Raw genomic sequence first — 23,401 nt, 5'->3', positions numbered from 1 at the left:
CTCCTGTCTCACTCATGGGCCTGAGCTTGCTCCGTTTAGTTTCACACTTTCTGAGCATAGGTTGGTAAGCATAGGTTGGTAAACATTAGTTTGATCTGATTCCATGTGTTCTTTTTGGTGAAAAATTGGATGATTTCTTGAACTATCTCCTAAGCTTGTTGAGTTCACCCTCACAATCTTGTAGGCTGAACCTGTGTCCTTTTTTTTTTTTTTGACTCCAGTCATTAATTAAAGGGTGCCCTTTGCACTAAGGCCTTGGAAGTTGAAGAGGTCATGAAAAGTTTCACACTCAATTGTTGCATATAGATTTTTATGCATAAGAGCTATTTTTAAGAATATATAAATATGATGTTTTAGAATCAGTTTAGCAGACACTTAAGTGATTGTCATATACCTAGCATTGTGTGAACTGAGCAGAAATAAAACTTTTTAAAAATCATTCTCCTCCACTTTTAAGCAACTCCTTTGAGTCTAGGATTTTTTGTCATGTCAGTCTTATCCAATATCTAGCACATTACCTGGTATTAACATAAGCAAATGAATACTAAATAAATAAAAAGAAAACTTTCAACCTGTCCAAATGACTTCATCAATGATCTGAAATTAAATGCTCTTTTGGCTTTAAAAAGAAATTTGTCTTAAACAGGCCTGGTGGCTCATACCTGTAATCCCAGCACTTTGGGGGCCAAGATGGGTGGATTGCTTGAATCCAGGAATACAAGACCTGCCTGGGCAACATAGTGAAACCCCATCTCTGCAAAAAATTTAAAAGAAATTAGCTGGGCATGGTGGGGCACACCTGTAGTCCCAGCTTCTCAGGAGGCTAAGGTGGGAGGGAGAGGTTGCAGTGAGCCAAGATAACACCACTGCACTCCAGCCTGGGTGACAGAGTGAGACTCTGTCTCAAAAAAAAGAAAGAAAGAAATTTGTCTCTTTCAGCTGCCATCTTTCCATGCTGCCACAATGGTGCACATGAATGTCTTGGCTGATATTCTCAGGAGCATCCACAATGCTAAAAAGAGAGACAAACACTAGGTTCTTATCAAGCCATGCTCCAGAGTCGTCATCCGGTTTCTCACTGTGATGATTAAGCATGGTTACACTGGTAAATCTGAAATCATTGATGATCACAGAGCTGGGAAGATTGTTGTGAACCTCACAGGCAGGCTAAACAAGTGTGGAGTGATCAGCCCCGGGTTTCATGTGCAACTCAAAGATCTAGAAAAATGGCAGCATAATCTGTTCCCATCTGACCAGTTCGGTTTCATTGTACTGACAACCTCAGCTGGCATCGTGGACCACAAAGAAGTAAGACGAAGACACACAGGAGGGAAAATCCCGGGATTCTTTTTCTAGGGATGTAATACATGCTTATAAATAAAATGCCTCAGAGGGAAACCAAAAAGAAATTTGTTTTGGATTAAACTTGTACGAAAAAAGAAATTGAGAAATTTATAAGTTATGAGGTATAATTTTTGTGTGTTTTAGATATTTCAAGGCTTCTGTTCTTTGGTTTCTTGGGCAGATTACATATTAGTCAATCAAAATTATTTATGCTTAAAATTTCCATGTTAGATTATTTCTAAATTACTAAATTTGATATATTTTCCATCATAACTATCACTACTTGAGTTTATGGCATATATTTGTATATTCACTTGTTTACTGCTTGTCTCTTTCTGCCAATAGAAAAAATTCTAAGAGGAAGGGCACCATTTCCAGGTTTTATTCACAGGTATGTTAGAAGTAATTATGAGCTTTAATGGAAAGAAAACTTCTTAATGGGAAGTGAATTTAGCTTTTATTTTAATATTTCATACACATTTCTAAATTATAAAATTTTCTCTTTATTTTATGACCTATTTTCAATCTAACAACGGTGTTCACTTAAGAAATAAAGCCAATTCACCAGATCTACAGTATTTATGGATATTATTTTTGTTTTAATAAGGTGATGGGCTTTAGAGGAACTTCATTAGGCTTCAAGGCTTGATGAACGTATTTATAAATTCACATTACAATTTAATAAGTAATTTTAGAAAATCCATTACTCAGCTATTGCAAAGTTTAATTAAGATGGCTTAAAATAAGATTATATAGGCTTATTAAATTCAATTTTTGTTTACATTTATATTATAAATGTGGGATTATTTTTAATAACTCTAAATGTGCAATGAATGTATATGTTTTCCCACTAAATAGCTAGGCAAGTCATAGCAATTGATACCAATTGGTAGGATTTGACGATCACAGAAAGCCTTCAATCATTTCCCAACACATTCACCTCTCCGGTGAATTCCTCTCACTTTTCTTGCTCAAATGCTTTAATTTCTTTCTTAAGTACTCGTAATTCTGAACTGCTTTGAGAATCTAAGAGAGATGTGGCAGGACTCCATGTTAGTATCTCTTGTCTTAGTCTGTTAGTTTCCCTTTACCACCCTCACAATTTCTTTTCTAACCAGCACTTAATGCTTCAGGTGTCATTTGTATCAAGCTATTTGTAACATACTTGTTGACCTCTTCATACAATGTCATATTTGGGGGACTTATGGAAAGAAGTTCACATACAGTACATCATTAAAAAAAGGGGGTAAGCTTCTACCCATAAGACTCTCAAGGTTTATTATGCCATTTATTTAATTCCCTCTAATCTAATGGTGAAACTCTAGCCTATCATGTATCTATTATTCTGCATGAAAAGGAAAGCTGGCTATGTAGCAAAGATGGAGCGTTGTAGCAGCCATTTGAGTAAGACTTAATACACAATAGAGAAAAATTGAGATAGGAAAGGCTGCAAGAAATAAAGATAAGACTATAAACCGTTCCTCTTGTGAATAAGCTTTATTTAGCAGATGCCTAGCGTCAGCCTGTGCCTTTGTCACTCATGTAACAGATGTCAAACGACAACAAAAATATGCCAGCCCCAGTGGAGAGGGTGGGGTGAAAAACGGATGGAGTCATGCTTGAAAATTAAGTTTTCTCTTTCAGGAGTCTAGGATATGATTTTGTCAGTTGGTCATTAAAGTGTAGTTCAGGTTCATTTCTATTTAAGGGTAAAAGCTAATACTATAGTTACAGACTCTGAAGCCATTAAAAGTTTTTCTCCAACCCTTTCTGCTTGATCCAAATCAAATCTAATGCTGTGTGAGTTGCTGGTATAAATTCAAAAATCCTGTTTTGTATTAGAAGATGGAGAAAATATAGTTTCTAGCCCATAGTTTACTGCTGTTCTTGAAATTTAATTCAGATATGCATGTATTCTTTCTACTCTAATGGGGGCATCTGGGCAGAATTTCACCAGCTCTTTCCTGTCATAGTGTAATACCTCAATTTATAATTTAAAGACAGAGCAACATAAAGCTGAAAAAAATTAAGACAAACATTTAAGAGACATGTTCATGGACTGAGTTTTCTAGGTAAGGGAGTCCACTAGGATCAGAGAAAAAGTTCTCCCTTATTGAGTATTCAAGCGGGAATAAGAGCTCACTGAAGCTAGGAAGAAAATAGAAGCACTAACACTTGCGATAAATAGTTCTGATTATTATTATGACTAAATGAAAGTAAAATGAAAGTTGACATTTCTCTATTTTACATTTAAGAACTAAAGATCTACCAATGAATAAATATAAAGGTCTAGTAGGTTTTATAAGCCTGCTGTTAAAAAAATTACCCTCATTGACAGATGAAATTGATCTGGCATCTCACAAAGAAGGCAAATGGATCTTTACAAATGGTTTTCTTCTCCTCACACAGGACACTTCAACTATTTAAATAATTTAAAAGTTATTTCTCATGGAAATAGAATCAATTTTCTATAGGCCTGAAGCACATTAATGAGTATTCTGAATTTCCTTCCCTCCAGCCAAGTGATAAGTCACCGCAAAGAACCCCTGAAAGCTATTACATTGTAGAAAATGCAATTTTCTCCTTGAGAAAGAATAGTTATTGGTTGCTGCTAAATTTAACATAGAAAATGCCAAGTTACTGTGGCTATGCTATGCATAGGAAAAACTCTTCTGTGACGGGCAGCTGGTAACACTCACAGAAAGCTTAAGCTCCTGTCACATTTCCATTCATGAGTATTTGTTTTTGCAATCTTGTCTAAGCCATGCCTCCCATGATATTTTTTACCCCAGATACTTTGCAGAAGTTTTCATTTTTGTTTTGAGTTTTACTCATTGCAACTGGTATTACCAAAAAAATTACTCTGAATATAGTTTTTCCAATAAATAAGATCTGGACATTTCAACATTAATTCACTATTACCAGCACATGGGCACGTAAGGTAAATCTCCTGCCACCATTTTGAGCATCAGGGGTCTGAGTAAAATGAAAGTATGGACTTTGACATTTACAAATAATAGCAGTTTCAAAAATTAAACAAACAAAATGTTAATAAATATATTCAATCATAGTTATCAACTCTAAACTTAAATGGTTCTAACTAAGGTTTCTCTCTCTTTATGGTCAATATTAACTTTGCCTCCTATGGTCTACTATACATTTAATAATTTTATTATCCCTGATGATTAACAATATCTTTCTGGTACATCAGAAGTCCCTCCTCTCCAATTCTTAACAGCCAGCCACTCTCTGTCCAATATTATAGTAGCTCTTGACTGGCAGCATATCTTGAAATTAATTCTCTATTTGGTTTCAGTATCAAAGATATGGTGATCTAGATTTGAAAAAAAGAAATCAACACCAAAACCCCAAAGCAGGTCTGAAACTCTCATTTTAAGAGACAGCAATTGATGTTTTTATCCTATGTATAGACTAACATAATTTTCTATAAAAAATTACTAAAAAGGATTTCATAAAAACCATGAACTTGGGTTTATTTTCCCTTTACCTTTTAATGACTAGTAATATAGAATCTCAGCAGACAGCTCATCTCACCTTCCTGCAGGGCTAGAGCCACTATCTTCACTTTCCCACTGGTCATTTTTGCTTCTTGGAATTGGAGGCTGTAGCATTTCAGCAGCTAGGGGATCAGCATCATTTTCTTCTCTACCAATCCATTCTCCAATCACACGGGGCCTCAGAACAGAAGAATTAAATGTCACTGTTTCCTGAAGAGAAGAAAACAATATGCTGTCTTAGATGGCTTTTTCTTATTAACAGGACAACAGGGAAATAAAGTTGCCTAGAGATTTGACTGTGAAATGCTTTTTGTCTTTCTGAATTGATAAAAAAAACTTCAGTTTCCTCCAACTCTACTAGACAGGTTGTTCTAGTGATTTATGCTAATTCCTAAGGTCACCGTGATAAAGGACCCGGGAGTGAAATCTTTGCTTTGAATTTGGAAGGCTGCATGTGTGCTCTCAGGAAAGAGGCGTGGGATGAGCATTCAAGGCGGAAGGAAAAGTGTGTTTAAACAGGGTGGCCCACACAGGGAGAGAGTTTGGTGTCACTGCTGGGAAATAGTAAATAATTGCCCAGGTGGAAACTGAGTTGGGGTCAGGGGATAAGGACAAGAAGAGATAGGACTCAAAGGGTGTATTGCCTCCAACTGCAAAGCATTTTAGACATTTCAGGATCCAGTAGAAATTCGAAACAGGGCAATATCAATGGCAGATATGTTATGCTAATTCAACAAATGTTAGTAATCTGTTTTCATAGACTCGGATATGATACAGCTATTAAAATGCTATTGTAGTAGAACACTGAATACATGTATTGCCAGGGATTTTTTATTATGTGGAAAAAAAGGGCAAGTTAAAAAGCAATACTTATAGTATAATCTAGTTTTTGTTTAAAAAATTCATATGAGTGTATATCCATTTCTTGTTCACTAATTCATTCATTTCTTCATTCTCTAATATTTATTAAGACTTGCTAAGGGCAAAGAACTGCTTGATATGCTGAGGAAAACAATGGTAAAATAAGATCAACATTTAATAGTGCCTTTATCTGAATGAAGGAACTACAGGTAATTTTAGTTTCTTCTTTTTGCATTGCAACATCATTTCTATATTCTACAGTAAATATGTAATGAGAAAAATATATTTTTAATGCCTCTTCAGCTGAAAAATATAGGCCTTGCTTAAATATGTTTAGTGATAAATTTTACTATTACAATAGTCTTGAACAATTCTTTAAAAATTCAGAAGGTAGGCTGGGCGCGGTGGCTCACACCTGTAATCCCAGCACTTTGGGAGGCCAAGGCGGGTGGATAGAGGTCAGGAGATGGAGACCATCCTGGCTAACATGGTGAAACCCCATCTCTACTAAAAATACAAAAAAAAAAATTAGCCGGGCTTGGTGGCGGGCGCCTGTAGTCCCAGCTAGTAGGGACGCTGAGACAGGAGAATGGTGTGAACCCAGGAGGTGGAGCTTGCAGTGAGCTGAGATCACGCCACTGCACTCCAGCCTGGGCGACAGAGCGAGATTCCGTCTTAAAAATAAAAATAAAATAAAATAAAAACAATAAAAATTCAGATGGTGTTCTGAGTCTTCAGACTTCACAACATATTCTACATTTCAGTACAGAATATAATGCAATATAATCTTACAATACATACAACATAATATATAATCAACATACAAATATAATACCAAAAGCAACACATGAAATATGATTTAGAACATATTTGATGAGCATTTCTCCAAGTAATAGCAAGTGACAGAAAGGAACTAGATATCTTAATATTGATCCAGCCTACATGAAAATTTGGCAGATACATTTTAGAACCAGTGTTTGTAAAACTTAGCAAGTAATCTGAACTCTTTCTATACTTATATTCCTCACATCAGAAAATTAAAGCACTACAATGGATTTCAGCTGTAAAATAATGCAATCAAATGAATGTTTTCAAATAATCAGAAGGGCATATGCATCTGCCACAATTTAATATTATTTGAAGAACAGAAATTAAAATTAACAATACTGTTCAATTTTAAATCTGTATTTACTTTTAAAAGCAGATGATTGTGAACACGTTTTTGAATTTAAAAATCTATAAACATGTTTACAACTTCAGAATACTTTTCCATCTGTGAGACTTTACAATGTTACTTATTCCTTGAATTTCATTTTCTCCAACTATAAAATGGGGATGATAAGAATTATAAAGCCTATTGTATCAAATGAATTAGTAAATAACATAGTTAAACCATAAAATTCTTCCCCCCCACCCCCAGGTGAAAGATCATTTTTTTAAAAATTTGTTTTGCTTTAATTTTCAAACCCTCAGGACTAATATTTTCATAAAATACCATGAAAATCAATAATCATAAACAACAATCTTTACAAAACAAAATCATATAAAATATAAGCCAAGGGTTTTAAATCTGTTTTCATTCAACAAATATCAGATTGCTATAAAATTCACTAAATACTCTCAATTTCTATACTTATTTTATTGGAGAATAACAAAAACAATTTAACTGGCTCTGCTTTGCAGGCTTTTAAAATAGAATTGCTGTGTGTCACTGTATATTAAATGTTGTGTGTGGATGTATTCTCAGTGAGTGATGAGGTCTCTGAGAAAAAACTATTATATATACACACATATGTATACAAAATTTGTATTTTAATTTTCATAACTTTCCAAAAGTAATACAGGTGTGTTCTGCATCTCCTGACTGACCAGAAAGTAGAGTTGCATGATGTAAGTGCCCAAGTTTGTGTTTATGTTTACAATTAAGTCGACAATGAGTACTATTACTTTAAATGTCAAGGTATCATACATAAAGACCAAAGGAAGCTAAAGAATCTGATGTTTCGAACAGTCACTTCCATTAAATGGGAAAGCTAAGCCTTAGATCTGTGTCTTTTAATTCTTACTTTAATATGCTTCATCATAGTTTTACAATAAATTTTTCATTTTGAAGCACATTTTATCCTCATACAATGTATGAGAAAAGAATAAAACCAGACCCTTGATTCCCACTGTTCTTTCGATCACAATTTATGTAACATGTTCCCCTGTATCTACCACTTTTTTTTGCAAACTTGCCTTTTTTTTTTTGAGTCTTGCTCTATTGCCAGGCTGGAGTGCAGTGGCACAATCTCGGCTCACTGCAACCTCCACCTCCCAGGTTCAAGCGATTCCCCTGCCTCAGCCTCCCGAATAGCTGGGACTACAGGTGCACACCACCATGCCCAGCTAATTTTTGTAGTTTTAGTAGAGATGGGCTTTCACCATGTTGGCCAGGATGGTCTCGATCTCTTGACCCTGTGATCCACGCACCTTGGCCTCCCAAAGTGCTGGGATTACATTCATGAACCACCGCACCCGGCCACAAATTTTAATGCTAAATCAAAAGCCAACAACAGAATGTTCATAAAATCTACCTTGGACTGTGAGTATGGAGAGTTGGCATCTTTTTCTGGCTTGATATACTAGAGGCTGTCTGTTATTTAGGGCCCTAAAGGGAGGGTCAGAGGAAGCACATTAAATGTATTAAGTCTATGATCCATATTCTAAAGGTTTTTCATTGCTATTCTGTTTATTTTGAGGGAAGAGATACAAACATGTAAGTACAAAATAAGATTATATATAAATTTATATATATATAAATGGCCCCACATGTGTGTTTTGTAATTAAATATACCAGTTCAGAGAAGAGGAAGCTGAAGCTCAACATGGACCGGATACAGCAGTGGTAGTTTCACCAAGGGACATGACCAAACTTCACTATAAATTGTGCCTTCTTCCTTTTTTAATTTTAGATTCAGGAGGTGCACATGTAGGGTTGTTTCATGGGTATATTGGGTAATGCTGAGGTTTGGGATACAGATAAACCATAAAATTCTGTGTATAAGCCAGATACAATTATTTAAGAGTGTGGACTGTATTCAAGTCATTTCTATATATTTGATGTATCCCTGTGGAATGGACAAATTGAGTAAGAATAGATACATGGTAGTCAATAAGGGCAGAGTAACAGAACAGGGAATTGACAGTGCAGATTTTCATCCTATAAAGTTTTATTTTATAGATGTTATATTTAAAAGGTTGAATTACTAATTCAATGTTATTAATCTCATTTACATATGGGGCAGAATTGGGCTTGGAGATTTGTCTAGCTATAGGCTCAAAGTAGATGGGACTTGAAACAAAGAAATGAACAAAGAAATTGACCACGGGAACAACAGAAATAGATGAGTTTAGGCACTGTAAGCCAAAGAGTGAAAAAGGTTTTAGAGTTGGTTATGATCAGAAAGTTGAGAGCAGTAGAGAATCAGAACTAACTTCCTGGTTGCTTACTAGGAAATCAAATGCAATGGTAGATGTATTGCTATTGAAAAGTAGAGCACAGAGAGAGAATAAACGGTGTGATATTCGGGATGTTTAACTCCACCTGGTGTAGAAATTTAGTGAGAAATAGCTGACAAGCAAAGCAATACTAAGAGCTGCAAATGGAGTCAGAGGAGTTAGGAAGTGACTATTTTACAGGTGAAAAATGGGGCTCTACTATTTTTATTTTTCTAAATTCACAAAGCTCTTTATATTCCTCCCATTCTAGTGCTGATGAAAAAATGGAAGCAAAGAGCACTTTCTCCTTTTAAAAATGTATATATCTCTGAAAAATTTTGAATATAGTCTTCTTACACATAGTAGATCAAAGTAGCAGAGTTTTGGTTATATTATTTATATTTGATCAAGCTAAGTAAACCTCCTTCCATAGATCTTTATGAAAGGGTTTTAGTGAAGAAAGCAGTTCTAAACACTTCATATAACACATCACAGACAGCAATCCAGGGCAAAAGTAATTTAAAAATGTAAATGAATTAAAAATTATTTTGAAAATATTTTAAATACATGGGTTAAAAACATTTAAAATTTCAGAGATAAACTTTTAAAATCCTAATTATTCTTTAGTAATGTAAAAATACATGTTCCTTTGCCCTTTCAAGTATAGAGGTCCCTAGGTTTTGAGGTTCTTAAGGAAGTCAGCATAACTTTAATAAGAAAAGCAGGCAGGGCGTGGTGGCTCACACCTGTAATCCCAGCACCTTGGAAGGCCAAAGTGGGCAGATCAACAAGGTCAGGAGTTCGAGACCAGCCTGACCAACATTGTGAAACCCCATCTCTACTAAAAATTAAAAAAAATTAGCTGGGCGTGGTGGCACATGCCTATAATCTCAGCTACTCAGGAGGCAGATGCAGGAGAATCACTTGAACCTGGGAGGAGGAGGTTGCAATGAGCCAAGATCATGGCACTGCACTCCAGCCTGGGTGACAGAGTGAGACTCCATCTCAAATAAATAAATAAATAGCATTCCAAGTCAAAAATTCTCTCAAAGCTTACAAATTTCTGCAGTATGGCTTATCAGCAAGAAGCTCACCTATCCAGGAAGTAGTTACCTTGTCCTAGGCTCTCTCTCCAAGAAGTCAGCTTTCAGTGGTTATTCCAAGAGTTCAACTACTATGACCACTGGTTCTCAGCACAGCACTTGATTATACTCCAAGTTATGTGACTCTATTTCCTCTTGTTAATAAAACTGGATGTTTATGGAAGGCTGAGATCATGTCTTAAACTCCTTTGCTCCCCTCATAATAAATAGCATAATTCTGATTTCATGAAAATAAACACAAAAAGATGTGTCGAATGAATTTTTAAAATCCTCAAGAATGAAAAACAGTGCATATGCAGTGAATTACGAAGTATTTCTACATCTAACCAAAATCATGTAAATGATTCCCAGACAACACTGATTAATGTAATTTTTAAGCCATATCAGAAGAATGTCTACAAGATGGTCATTTTTTTTAAATGAAATATTTCTTATAAACTCTTAAGGTTTGATAAATTATTTTGATCCTGCTATTTCAAAAAAGGAAGTTTTTGGAACACAATTCTGTTACACAAACATATTAGATGTTTGGAATAGATAATAAACATCCTTAAAATAATATACACATTGAATTCAAGTTAGGGATTAAAGATGGTAATGTAAGCAGACTGTTAGCTCGTTTCCCACTAGCTCTTATTCTTTGTAATAATTAGTGTGAACTGATTCACACATAGTACAATTTGTGTGTACTGGCTGAAGGCCAGTACATCACATCAGCTGTTAAAAAGAGTATTCAAAGAATTTTTAATCTTTAATGATATTTACTTAACAGCATACATTCTTCCCAAAAACTTTATATTACATTCAGTGAAAAACCTGGAACCATCTGTGTCTTACCAGTCAATATGTTAAAACTGTAATATGAATAATGTAAAAGGATAAAATTGCTTTTATTTTACTCAGAACATATTAATGAGATGATTGTGGCTCTCGAGTTTTGTTACTAAGTTTCAACTTTGTTTGCATATACTTTTCACAATATCAATTATAAATGGAGTGCAAGGACATAAGATCATTTGGGTTTACACTGCTTTAAGATGGTTAATGTTGGAAAGTTTATGAAACACAGGCCAATCTTGCTGATTTGTATCTACCCACACTTAAGTGGTGAAGATGAGAAATTATCTTCTATATCTCATAGCATATAATTTACATAGAGCAGCTGGAGAAAGAAGGAAAAAAGGGAAGGCTGTAGGCATTACAGGAAAAAGACAAAAAAAAAAACTAAATAAGTGAGGTCAGATCTCAGAACTCAGGTTCTATTCCTACATTACTTAGAAAGGCTTCCCAAATAATTAAACTACTTTTTGAAAATCGTATGACTGACAAAAATTGTATGTATTTAAGGTGTACAATGTGATTTTTTAATGTACATATATAGCATGAAATGATTATAATAATCTAGCTAATTAAAAGAATTAAACTACTTTTTATCATGTGCACTTAGTATATTGAACATGTATACACTATTCAATTGTTTCAATGCTGGCTTTCTCATTCTGACTCATTTCTGTTCCATTCCCGTCTGTTCATTTTGTTTGCTGATTCCCATAATCCTTAAAATTATCTCCTACTATAAAATTGCACTCCCCTCCTTGATGAACTTCTATTTTCTCATATTTCTCTTATTGTGTTTCTGCCTGGTCCACAAATACCCCAACTCCAACTATTTGGATAACTGTTAACACTGTTGAATGAAAATAAGACCCATTATAGAAAAAATTTTATGGACTACAAAAGCCCAGTCACAAAAGCCAGGTCGCCATGTCCTATAGGCTAGAAAAGCAAATTATACGCTATCTTAATAAATAATTTTAATAATTTTTGCACTGCTATTTCTCCTCATATTATGGGCTGGATATTCTGAAAGCACTCACTCTTCAAAATATTTAATACTTCTAGCTGAAATGGAACAAGACATCATTTGAATGCAAAGCTTAGGAGAAAAGAACTTGTGGGAAAAGAAGGGAAACCATCAGAAGGGAAATCCAAGTCCAGACTAAAAATAAGAGGGAGCTGATGCAAGCAGCTGCCCTGTACACGTTGACAGATCCCTGGTTGCCTGGAGCCTTTGCCTTGCATGATAATACCATTAGTGGGTGGCAGAATGATAGACTTAATGGCCCTGATTCTTCACCTTCCTGCATCTGAGACAGCCAGATGGGAGGGTATCCTCAGAGAAACCCCAACCAGCCTGAGCACTGGGGTGGAGACGCAGAGGTTCACAACATTTGCAGCAGGGAGGAGCCTGTCCCCTCCTCATCCTGTGTGGAACCTGGGATCTGAACTGTGAGGTGGGAAGCACTCTAGCAGGGACTCTGGCCTAGCGAGAGTCGCTGTTTCCACCTTCTATTCCTTTTTCACCCAATAAAACAATGTCTTACTCACCATTCAAATTGTCTGCGAGCCTGAATTTTCATGGCTGTGGGACAAAGAACCTCATCTTTAACTGAACTAAGGAAAAGTCCTGCAACATTTTTGATGCCCATCATGGGGCTTGAGAAATGGTGAGTAAAATGGGGACTCAAAATCTCTTCCTGTTGCTTCTAAGCCTTTTCATCCTCAGACTTCTGAGGGTAGCGGAAACCATACCCCCACCCCTCATCACTCCCGGGCTTTTTCATGGCCTTTTCCTTCCTTTTCTGGGACAGACCGGCAAGCAGCAGCTCCCTGCCACTCCCTGCTCCCTGCTAGGGCTGGGATCACATGGCCCAAAGGTCCCACACAGCCAGCTGGCTGGTTCCCAGCCATGTGCTGCCACTGCGTTCCCCTTCCCTGAACAAGGGGTTCAGCTTCATGGGACAGTAATTAAGCATTTCTCCTGGTGGAGGAACCACTTGCATAAGAATAAGAGGTTCTTCACCAGGCATATTTAAGCTGTTTGTTTTTTTCTTCTCCTTCTCTACCCCATCAGCAGTTAACTTTTATTTTTTATTCCTTTTAGAAGACGTTTTTACTAGGCCAGGCCCCACAAGTATCACTGTTTATATTCTCTGCAAAGTTTTGATTGTGAAATCAAGCCTCTGTCTTGTTTTACATCCTGAGGGCATGGCTTGTAACTCCGGTGGCAAGGCTTTGTTTAGCAACCCTACTTTTGAGAATAAGTTCCTTTCTGGTTTGACATCTGCAGGTACTCCTAGCCCTGTCTCTTCAAGGATCCCACCCAGCAACTAGTTTTTCTTCTTCATGTCTTTGTACTGTGTATGATGTCTGTAATAAGAGCTCCTAATTAATTTGGCCTAAAGAAAGACAAGTGCTTGGATCAAGTATTTTTTCAAGGGAAGCTAAAAGCTGCGGTACCTTTCAGTTCATGTGACTTTAATCTTTCAGAAATAAAAACAGCCTTAAAGGTTATTGGTAAAATGCAGGGATCATTAAAATGTAATGGAGGTGAACTAAAATATGCAGGTCAGAGGAAAGGTTTGCTAAGTGTTTTGAGGTTACAAACTGCTTTTTTGGTTTTGAAACTATTTGATGTGCCGGCTTCACAATTGGTAAGGCCTGGGGACATACGGAACTAATCACTCCCTTAATTATGCTGGAGTCAAACCGTGGCTGCACTTAGCACACAATTAAAGCAACTTACCAAGTTTTACCTTAAAGTGAAATATTGCTAGGAGTTACAATGATAACATGTAATTGAGACTACTGGAAACAGATATACATGCAAGGTGTGTAAGAACAGTAAAATTTGTTGGTGGTGGTTTTTTTTTTGGTAAAAGGTTATAAGAAGGTATGGAAACGTAAATGTTTGCCTAGGGTTAAAGGACTGCTTTAAATTAGATAGGAAAAGCTAAAAGTTCAAACAAGTGGTGGAAGAACTCTGAAAATTAATCTTGCAGAAGAGGTTCTCTGTGTGAACATATTGACTAAATATGTTATATTTAGTTATAAAAGGTTAGAAAAGGTTTTTACTTATTTAAAATTTCTGATTCATCATTTTGGCAAAATAATTTATGATAATGTGGAATTCTATTTCATAATATCAGGTGTTTTAAATCTCGAACATATTTGACAGCCTTCCCCAAATCAAACTTCATTTTCAGAATTGTTTTCCCTGACACCTGGCTTTTTGAATGGTTCAAAGGGCCCCTGAAACATCCAGAAAGAAAGGTAAACAGGATTATTTAACATGTTTAGGTACACGGGATTGCCAAAATGATGTTCAATCTTCTTTAGGTTATATTTTTGTGAATAATGCTAATGTATGTTCCAAAATTGTATGGGATTTCTAAAATTCTAATGTCTAAGTATATGCTATCAATCATAATTAACATTGTTATGTTAAGTTATGGTAAACCACAAAGATAACCAAACTTCTTTGTCAGTTGTGTTTCTAACTGTAACTATCCTGGACATTTTGCTATTCACAGACAATTATTGTCTTGTTTTAATCCTTTTCAAAAGATGGTTGAGAATAAGCTATAGAAATTTAACAGGTGCTCCCAAATACAGGCTTCTGATAACTTTGAAGATTGTGACATTTGAATAAAGAAAAAAAACACTTCATAAAGAGATGAAGTGTTCACAAATATCAAGCAAAACCAGAGTTAACTAAATGGACTAAAATCAGAAAGCTGAAGCAACCTTTTTGACTTTTGCTTCGAATATTGCTGATCCATATTTTGTTTTTCAGAGTCAAGGAAGCTTATTTTGAACTATTTACAGCCTTTAATAATTGAGTAAGTTATACTCTTACAAACAAAATTTGGAGCATGTTTGTTTCTCTCTGCCTGGTTCTTCTAGAATTTGGAAACTATCCATGAGTATTCTTAACTTATGGCATTGTTGAATATAGTGAACCCCAAGTTTCTCTTCAAAGAATCAGCATGTCAGTATGTTCAGCCCTCTTATTTTCTGTTCTCCATTTTAAAATTTAACTTCCTGGTTCTCTTCACCCCTTGCCTCTAGTTTCAGTAAAAAACTTTCCTGCCAGTTCTAATCAGTAATTCATATCTGTTCCCCTGGTCATCTGCTTTGACCTGAGTCACCGCTGCTCACCTGCTCCATCCTGACTCATCCTTAGTCACCTGTTCTGTAACTGTCCTTCCCGCCAAACTACTCACTGCCCCCACTCCAACTAGCACCCCTGCTCTCTTTAAAATAGCCATTCGAAATTAGCTTAGACTGTGCAGCCCAACCCTAGTCAATAGGGGAATGACACAGCAGTAGGAGCTACTTGCATCAGGAATAAAAACCCATTCTCCTCCCTTGTTCAGGTGTGCTCTCACCATTGCTCCATCCATGAGGTGCACCATTCTATAGAAGTAAAAATTGCCTTGCTGAGAAAATCAAATTTATGTTTGAGTGCTATTTCTTTGGCAGCACCAAAAATTATTTATAACAGCAATATAGTTGTTTGCATCAGTGCCATAAGAATCCATTTTTCTTTTGCAACAGGACACAATTGGAGAAAGTGGTTATTTTACCAAGGCTTTGACTGGAAAAGTATGCTTCCCTTTAAGGAGTCAATCTCAACTTGCAGAGCCAATATAAGCCCATTGGGGAGACTGGCCTCATACCCTCATCTATGCAGTCCCTGTACAGGGTTCCTGACATATTGTCAGTGAAGAATGTTACTTTCTAACAGGCCGAGGAGATCCAAGTTTATCTTCAGACCTTAAGGGAAGAGGATCACACAACTCACAGGTATTGGAGAATACCCAACCCATGGCTTGGATGGGCTTTAAAGGCCTTATCTGAGATTCCTTGGGGGGAACAGAGTTCCCTCAAAGCCAATCCAAAAGGCCTATGTAGAAATAATTATTCTTGCTGCACTTTATGCAAATAATCAGGCCAAGTATAAGATTAAAGTCTATTTTGCAAACAACTCGGTTCTATTATGATTTTTTTCTCAATATAAATGAGGACAGGAAAGACAGAAATCATGTTTCAAAACTTATCATACATTTGTCATTAAGTTCTAAACTCACTAGTTGTTTTTCAGTTTTTACCTACATTTTAGACTAACCCTGCTTGTTCCTGTGAACCAACCAGCAATCTCTGATGGCAGCTCCAAAAGAATAAGAGGAATAGCTAATGTAAAAACCTGGGTTAATATTCTAGTTCTGAGCAATTATCCTGCAAATCCTGCCAGGTGATGGGATAAATAGGATGCCCATCCCTCAGAGGTTTCCTTTTGGGAAAGTAAGACCAAGGGAGCTAACCAAAGCCAAGCACCATCCACCCAAATCCTACAAGCATAACTATAGTTACCAGTTTTCTGGGTCTATCATAAGACATCCTTTCCTCTCCCTTGGGGGAGGAGGACTCAGTTCTGCAATTTCACCTTGGTATTTGGCTTACAATAGGGAGTGCATGCAACTCCTCAAGGCACATTTTGTCCCAGACTCAATTCCAAGCTTTGGGTCAAAGCCCTAAGAAAAAAACTGGATTTACAGGATCCAGAGGCAGACAACGACAGATGTTAAAAGGCACAGCACAGGTGAGCATGGCTGATTCCTGCCAATTAAGCCAAGCCCAAGCTTCCTGTTCCATGGATAAAGGCCACGTTAGTATCTATGGCATAAATGAGTCCTAGGAAATTTGAGGCTACTGACAGCAGGGGAGATAGGATGTATGTGGATAAAAGCAGATGATTCCACCCCCTTGGCCCCCTGCTTCATGGGTGCAAGTCACTTTGACACCCATGACAGCATCTGCCATGGTCTCCAGGATTCAGGCACGCAAGGATGAAAGAGGGAAAGAAGATGCTCTTCCTTCTCTCCCTCACTTACCCCAGGTATCTGCTAGGAAGAGAAGGGAACCAGGGATGCCTGCTCCCCTCTTTCTAGATGGGTTAGCCATTCATCTTCAGTCTGTACCCCCTTCAAATGCATCCCAAATCCCTGGGACTCCTTTAAAAAATGCCTTCATTTTTCTTTCTCCTCCATGGTTCTCTCTTCACAAGCAGGTAATTGTGTCTCTGTACTATGAGACACACACTTCAGTGCATCCTCCAAACTGGGAGAACTTAATTTCCCAAGTCTTAAATGGGTTGGCTTAGGATTGAGCTCAGGGGAAGGGAACCCAGAAGCCCAACATGCCAGCAAAAGGATAAAGTTTTTTTTTGCCAGAAGGCTTTTGTCTTCCTTCTCCCTGTGCACACTGCTAAAAGGCCTTGGGATTTTTGAGCTGTCCTTAGCTCCCCTTGTTTTGCTTTGATACATGCTTTCTAATAACCCAGTTTGTCTGCTCTTGCCTTCAGGCAATCAAACTCCAAGCAGTCATGCAGCCAGAGCCTTTGACAATGGCCCCTTCTGCTGGAACCCTTAGATTGGCCTCTGAGGGAGCTCTGACTGCCGTTTTCCCGCAACACAGTGCCCCCTGTCAGCAGGAAGCAGTTAAGATTGGTCTTTATCCTTATCCTTATTTTAACAGCAGTTAGATGTACTTCTTTAGAGGGGGGAAGACAGCCAGGTGGGAGAGAGGTCCCCAGAAAAACTCCATCTGGCCTGAGCACTGGGGTGGAGACCCAGAAGTTCACAACATTTGCAGCAGGGAGGAACCTGGCCCCTCCTCTTCCTGTGTGGAAACTGCAATTCGAACTGAGAGGCAGGAAGCACTCTAGCAGGGACTCTGGCCTAGCGAGAGTCCCTGTTTCCCCCTTTTCTTCCTTTTTCACCCAATAAAACCCTGTCTTATTCACCATTCAAATTGTCTGCAAGTCTGAATTTTTGTTGCCATGGCTTCCAGATGCCGTGCATTTTTTTACTTGCTCTCTTGCATTTCTGTCATCCTCTTGAGAAAGACACACCTATGCTTGTCCGCCAGTCTCAAAAGGCAGATGCAAAATATTTGGAACAGACTGAAGTCACTCTGGACAAGCCCAGATTATATCAACCGACAGCCAGCCAACCTCTAGACACATGAGAGGGCCCAACTGAGACCTGTTGAGCCCATCCAGCCAAGAACCAGCCTAAATCAGCCAAACCCCAGGAAAGTAGGAGAAATATTTATTGTATTCAGCCACTGAGTTTTGGAGTAAATTAGTATGTAGCTATGGCTAAATGAGGTAGAAATTTATCCTAGAAGTAGAGTGTTGACTAATAAAAGCCCAAAATATATGCCATTGATTTTGGGATATAGTTGCAAGGGAGGCTATAAAAATGTAAGAAAATTATTATGAAAGTTTGGAAAAATGGAGACCAGTGTTATGCGCCATTAAAGTGTTTGGTAAAACTATCATCTATGATAACTTGGAAGATAGAAAGAGAACCTAATAAATTTTCAAAATTGGGCAAGAAGGAAAAGTATTGCAAATATTATCCACTTGATTTTAGCTACATATGATGAGTGTCTTTAATAAATAGATGAGCTTAGAAAATAACTGGTCAATTTGCAAGCACAACTCAGAAAAAAACATGAAGAGTCTGGCTGAGTTTCTTATCTCTGGTCTTTCTAGACAAATAGTTTAAGATTGATATATATCTTTGTGAAAATATTAAATTCACGGCCTTGCCAGAAAGATACGGCCTTCGGGTAAAGAAGAGATCAAGGATGTAACTATAAGACCCTTTGTTAAGACCTCTGAAAAAAACTGAAATGGTGCCTATTCAAGGTGTTTCACAACACCTAAATTACCAGTAATTAAATCTAGAAAAACAGGCTTGTCTTAAAAATAATTGTGGATATAGTTTTTCACATAAGAAGAGGAGAGGAATCAAACTATATAAAGGAAATCCATAAATTATTTGGGACAATTTCATTGACAAAAGCATCAGCCTGGAGTTAAAGCGGCTGAAACTGTTTCAGATATAAAAAGCCCTCTGGGCCCCCAGTTTTCTACAGTAAGTAAGTAAGCTGAGGAAGTTGCTCAAAGGCATCTTTTCCAATGCCCTCTTAGAAGTGGCCAAAGAGGTTAACAAAAAGGAAAGAAACTTCCAGAGGGTAAAGCCAAGAGCTGTGGAGAAGAATAAATGGAGACTCTCAGGGAATCCAGTTCCCACTCTCTGGGTGCAATTAAGGAATACCCCCACACTCCTGGGTAAAAAGATCTGATGACATTTGCCCAGCAAGATTTCAGAATTTCTATGAGACAGTGGTTTGTATGAACCTCCCCTTTTCTAATGGTAGTGTTTAATCTGATTATCTCATGTCAGTCTCATCATCTAATGGAAACAAACAAACAAACAAAAAACTGTCTTTTTTAATATAGAAAAATTAAGAGAATTCAGAGACAAGTAATAAATCAATGGGTTCAGCAAGTTTACTGGATTTAAGATAAAATTACAAAAACCATTTTTATTCCTATTTGCCAATAAATGTAACTTATGAAACAGATAGCAAATTTATAATAATAGCCAAAAATACAAGATGCCAAGGAATCAATTCAATAAAAATTTGCATGACTTTATTGTAAAATTTTGTAAAATTTAATTAAATGGAATTATGCTGTATTCATAGGTAGGATGACTCAGAAAGGTGAAGATGTCAATCCTCCCATAACAGTCTAAAACACAATGTAACTCCAAACTCAATAGAATAACAGAAATAAGCAATTAGGCCAATGGAAGAAAACAGAGGGCTCAGAAACAATGTAAGTGGCAGAAAAAGCATGCATATCAATGGACAAATGACAAACTTCAAAAATGGCTCTAGAAAACTTATCATCCATGTGAGGAAAAATATATTCCAACTTTTCACCATATTAAAAAACAGATGTGGTAGATTAAAGACCAAAATGTGAAAAACAAAACTTCTAGAAGAAAAGAAAAAACAGTATTTTTATGACTCCAAGTAGGAAAGGATTTCTAAAACAAAGCATCAATACCACAAGTTAATGTTAAACATTTATGTTAACAGAAGGCACTATTTAAAAAGTGATGACAATCCTCCAAATTAGGAAATAATTGAGACATGTATACTAACGAAGGTTGGCATCCAGGATATATAACAAACTCACACAAACTCAAAAGAAAAAAATGAGCAATAAAAATGGGCAAAAAAATAATCAGGCATTTAACTTTGTTGTTAAAAATTATGAAACTGCATAGCCAGATGCAGTGGCACATGACTGTAGTCCCAGCTACTCAGGAGGCTGGGGCAGCATGATTGCTTAAACTCAGGAGTTCAAGTCCAACTTGGGTAATATAGTGAGACCCCATCTCATAAAATAATTATAAAATTACTAATTAAATCTATGAGAAGCAATTTTCATTAAAATGTTGGATAACAGACAATGTTGGCTAGGATCAGGAGTTAAAAAAATTATGAACTGTTGGTGGGAGTATACATTGATATAATCTCTTTAGAGAGAAATCTTGCATTATCTAATAATAAAATGTACATGATGTAAATGCCATATTGCTGAGAAAGTCATCTTCTAATTTTGTATCTGAGTGTGTGTGTGTGCATGCACACGTGTGTGTGTGTGTGTGTGTGTAGTAACATAACAAAACCAAAAAAAAAGAAAAACTCCAAGGGGATAAAGTTAAAATTCAGAATAGAGATGGAGTTGGCTACCATCCAATAGAGGTTGGTTTCACTGACGAGTTATTTTTAGCTACGTGGTAGTTATCTAGGTGATCATTATATTATTCTTTATATATTTTGATGCATGATACAGTCATAACAACTTTTGAAAGTAAAAAAAAAAATTTGCTAGATTAACTGAATTCCAACTAGTTCAGTTTTTCAGTTTTGGTTCAGATATATTTTTATTCCTCAGTTAACTTCAATACCTCTCCCTTGCCTGATTCTCAGCCAGTCATGTTGCTCATTCTTTCAGTGAGAAAATGAAAGCAAACAGAAGAGAATTTGTTCAACTTCTCACCACCAAACCCACTACCTACTGGCATTCTTTGAGTGAATGAAAGAATGATACAAAATTCAAGTAATAACGATCTAATATTCAATAATACATTATCGACATAAATAGTCATTTAAAAATGTAAATAAAAACTACAATGAAATACTACTTCACTCTCATGAAGATGGCTATAATTTCAAAGACAAACCATAACAAATGATGGCCAAGATGTGAAGAAATTGGAACCCTCCATACTTGCTGGTGGGAATGTAAAGTGGCACAGCCCCTGTGAAAATCAATTTTGGGCTAGGCATGGTGGCTCACCATGCACTTTGGGAGGCCAAGGCAGGCAGATCACCTAAGGTCAAGAGTTCGAGACTAGCCTGACCAACATGGTGAAACCCCGTCTCTACTAAAAATACAAAAATTAGGCCAGGCACGATGGCTCACACCTGTAATCCCAGCACTTTGGGAGGCTGAGGCAGGTGGATCACCTGAGGTCAGGACTTTGAGACCAGCCTGGCCAGCATGGTGAAACGCCATCTCTACTAAAATACAAAAATTAGCCGGGGATGGTGGCGGTCACCTGTAATCTCAGCTACTTGGGAGGCTGAGGCATGAGAATCACTTGAATGCAGAAGGTGGAGGTTGCAGTGAGCTGAGATCACACCACTCCACTCCAGCCTCGGCGACAGAGCAAGACTGTCTCAAAAAAAAAAAAAAAAAATTAGCCAGGCATGGTGGCACATGCATGTAATGCCAGCTACTCGGGAGGCTGAGGCAGGAGAATAGCTGGAACCCAGAAGGTGGAGGTTGCAGTGAGCCAAGATCGTGCCATTGCACTCCAGCCTGGGTGACAGAGCAAGACTCTGTCTCAAAAGAAAGAAAAAAGAAAACAAAGAAAATCAGTTTGGCAGTTCCTCAAAATTTTAAACACAGAGTTACCATATGACCTAGCATTTCCTATCCTCTGTATATAACTCAAAGAAATGAAATGACATGTCCATACAAAAACCTGTACACAGATATTCATAGAAACATTATTTATAATGGCTGAAAAGTAGAAACAACTCAAAGATCCGTCAACTGATGAATAAGAAAATGTGGCATACCCATACAATGGAATATTATTCATCAATAAAAAGAAGTGAAGTACTGAGACACAACAACATAGACAAACCTTGAAAACATTATTCTAAGTAAAAGAAAACAGTCACAAAAGGTCACGTACTATATGATTGCATTTATATGAAATTTCCAGAATAGAAAAATTCATAGAAACAGAAAATAAATTAGTGGTTGTCTAGGGCTGAGGAGTTGGAGGGACTGGGGAGTGAGAGTAACTGCAATGGATAGAGTTTCTTTTGGGGATGATGAAATTGTTCTAAATTTAGGTTGTGGTGATGATTGCACAACTCTGTGAATATCCTAAAAACTACCAAACCATATACTTTAAAAGGATGTATTTTATGATATGTGAATTATATTTCAATAAAGCTGTTAAAATAATACATGAAATTCATTTTCCCTTTTACAGTAGACTAATTAATTAAATCCAGATCTAACTGGGTCTAACACTATAGTATGGACTTGAAGTGACACAAATGAAGGATCAGAACCCAGGAGGTGTATATTTATTCCACATCTATCAAGTACTGGTTTTGAGATCTTGAGCAAATCACTGAGTCACTTTAGCCCCAGTTTCCTTATTTGGAAAAAAAAAAGAAATAAAAGAGCATAACTACTCCATTGGACCGTTTTGAGAACTAAATTTAATAGCACATCAAAAAAGCACCTCATATGTTTCCCAACAGGTGCCCAATATTCTCTCTTCTCCCTTTCTTTCCTATCTTCTGCATCCTACCTATGATCTAAAACTTTTTACTCTTTATTATGAAAATGTTCATACAAATACAAAAGTGGAAAGATAAATGAATGCCTTTGTACCCACACACATTTTCATCAACCATCAATTCAAGGGTAAACTCACTTCGTTTTTATCCGCAACCCCCACCCCACCTGGCACATCCCTTCTACATTCCCCCTTCCTTGCCCAGATTATGTCAAAGCAAATCTCATTCATCATATCATTTGTAAATATTCTGGTATGTACTTATTTAAAAAGTACATTTTTTGGTAAACAAATGTAATAGTATTAACATAGATAACAATAATACTCTAATATAAACAAATATTTAATTAGTTTTCCAATATCCCTGTTTATCTAGGAAAATTATCTCTGGACAAGTCAGGCTAAGCAAGACTCCATACACTGCAACTGATGGACAGTCTTTTACATTTCTCTTAATTATTACATTTCTCCTTAATCTATAGCTTCTGTTCCT

At 36.8% G+C, this 23,401-nt stretch overlaps 1 protein-coding gene and 1 pseudogene across 8 annotated transcripts in view; one reads left to right on the top strand and one right to left on the bottom strand.

The window, feature by feature from the left end:
- Positions 1 to 23,401, bottom strand: part of C7H8orf34 (chromosome 7 C8orf34 homolog) — a 542,145-nt gene that overhangs the window by 351,899 nt on the left and 166,845 nt on the right. For all 8 annotated transcript variants that reach the window (XM_054499542.2, XM_063668844.1, XM_054499543.2 and 5 more), the window contains one exon: positions 4,900 to 5,072. In XM_054499542.2, coding sequence (XP_054355517.2) covers positions 4,900 to 5,072 — 173 coding nt within the window. The remainder of the gene's footprint in view (positions 1 to 4,899; positions 5,073 to 23,401) is intronic.
- Positions 961 to 1,356, top strand: LOC129043046 (small ribosomal subunit protein uS8-like; annotated as a pseudogene).

This window comes from Pongo pygmaeus, chromosome 7 (assembly GCF_028885625.2).
Source record: "Pongo pygmaeus isolate AG05252 chromosome 7, NHGRI_mPonPyg2-v2.0_pri, whole genome shotgun sequence".
Lineage (NCBI taxonomy): Eukaryota > Metazoa > Chordata > Mammalia > Primates > Hominidae > Pongo > Pongo pygmaeus.
The sequence above is the reverse complement of the archived record's forward strand: the minus strand, read 5'-3'. Positions and strand labels throughout refer to the sequence as shown.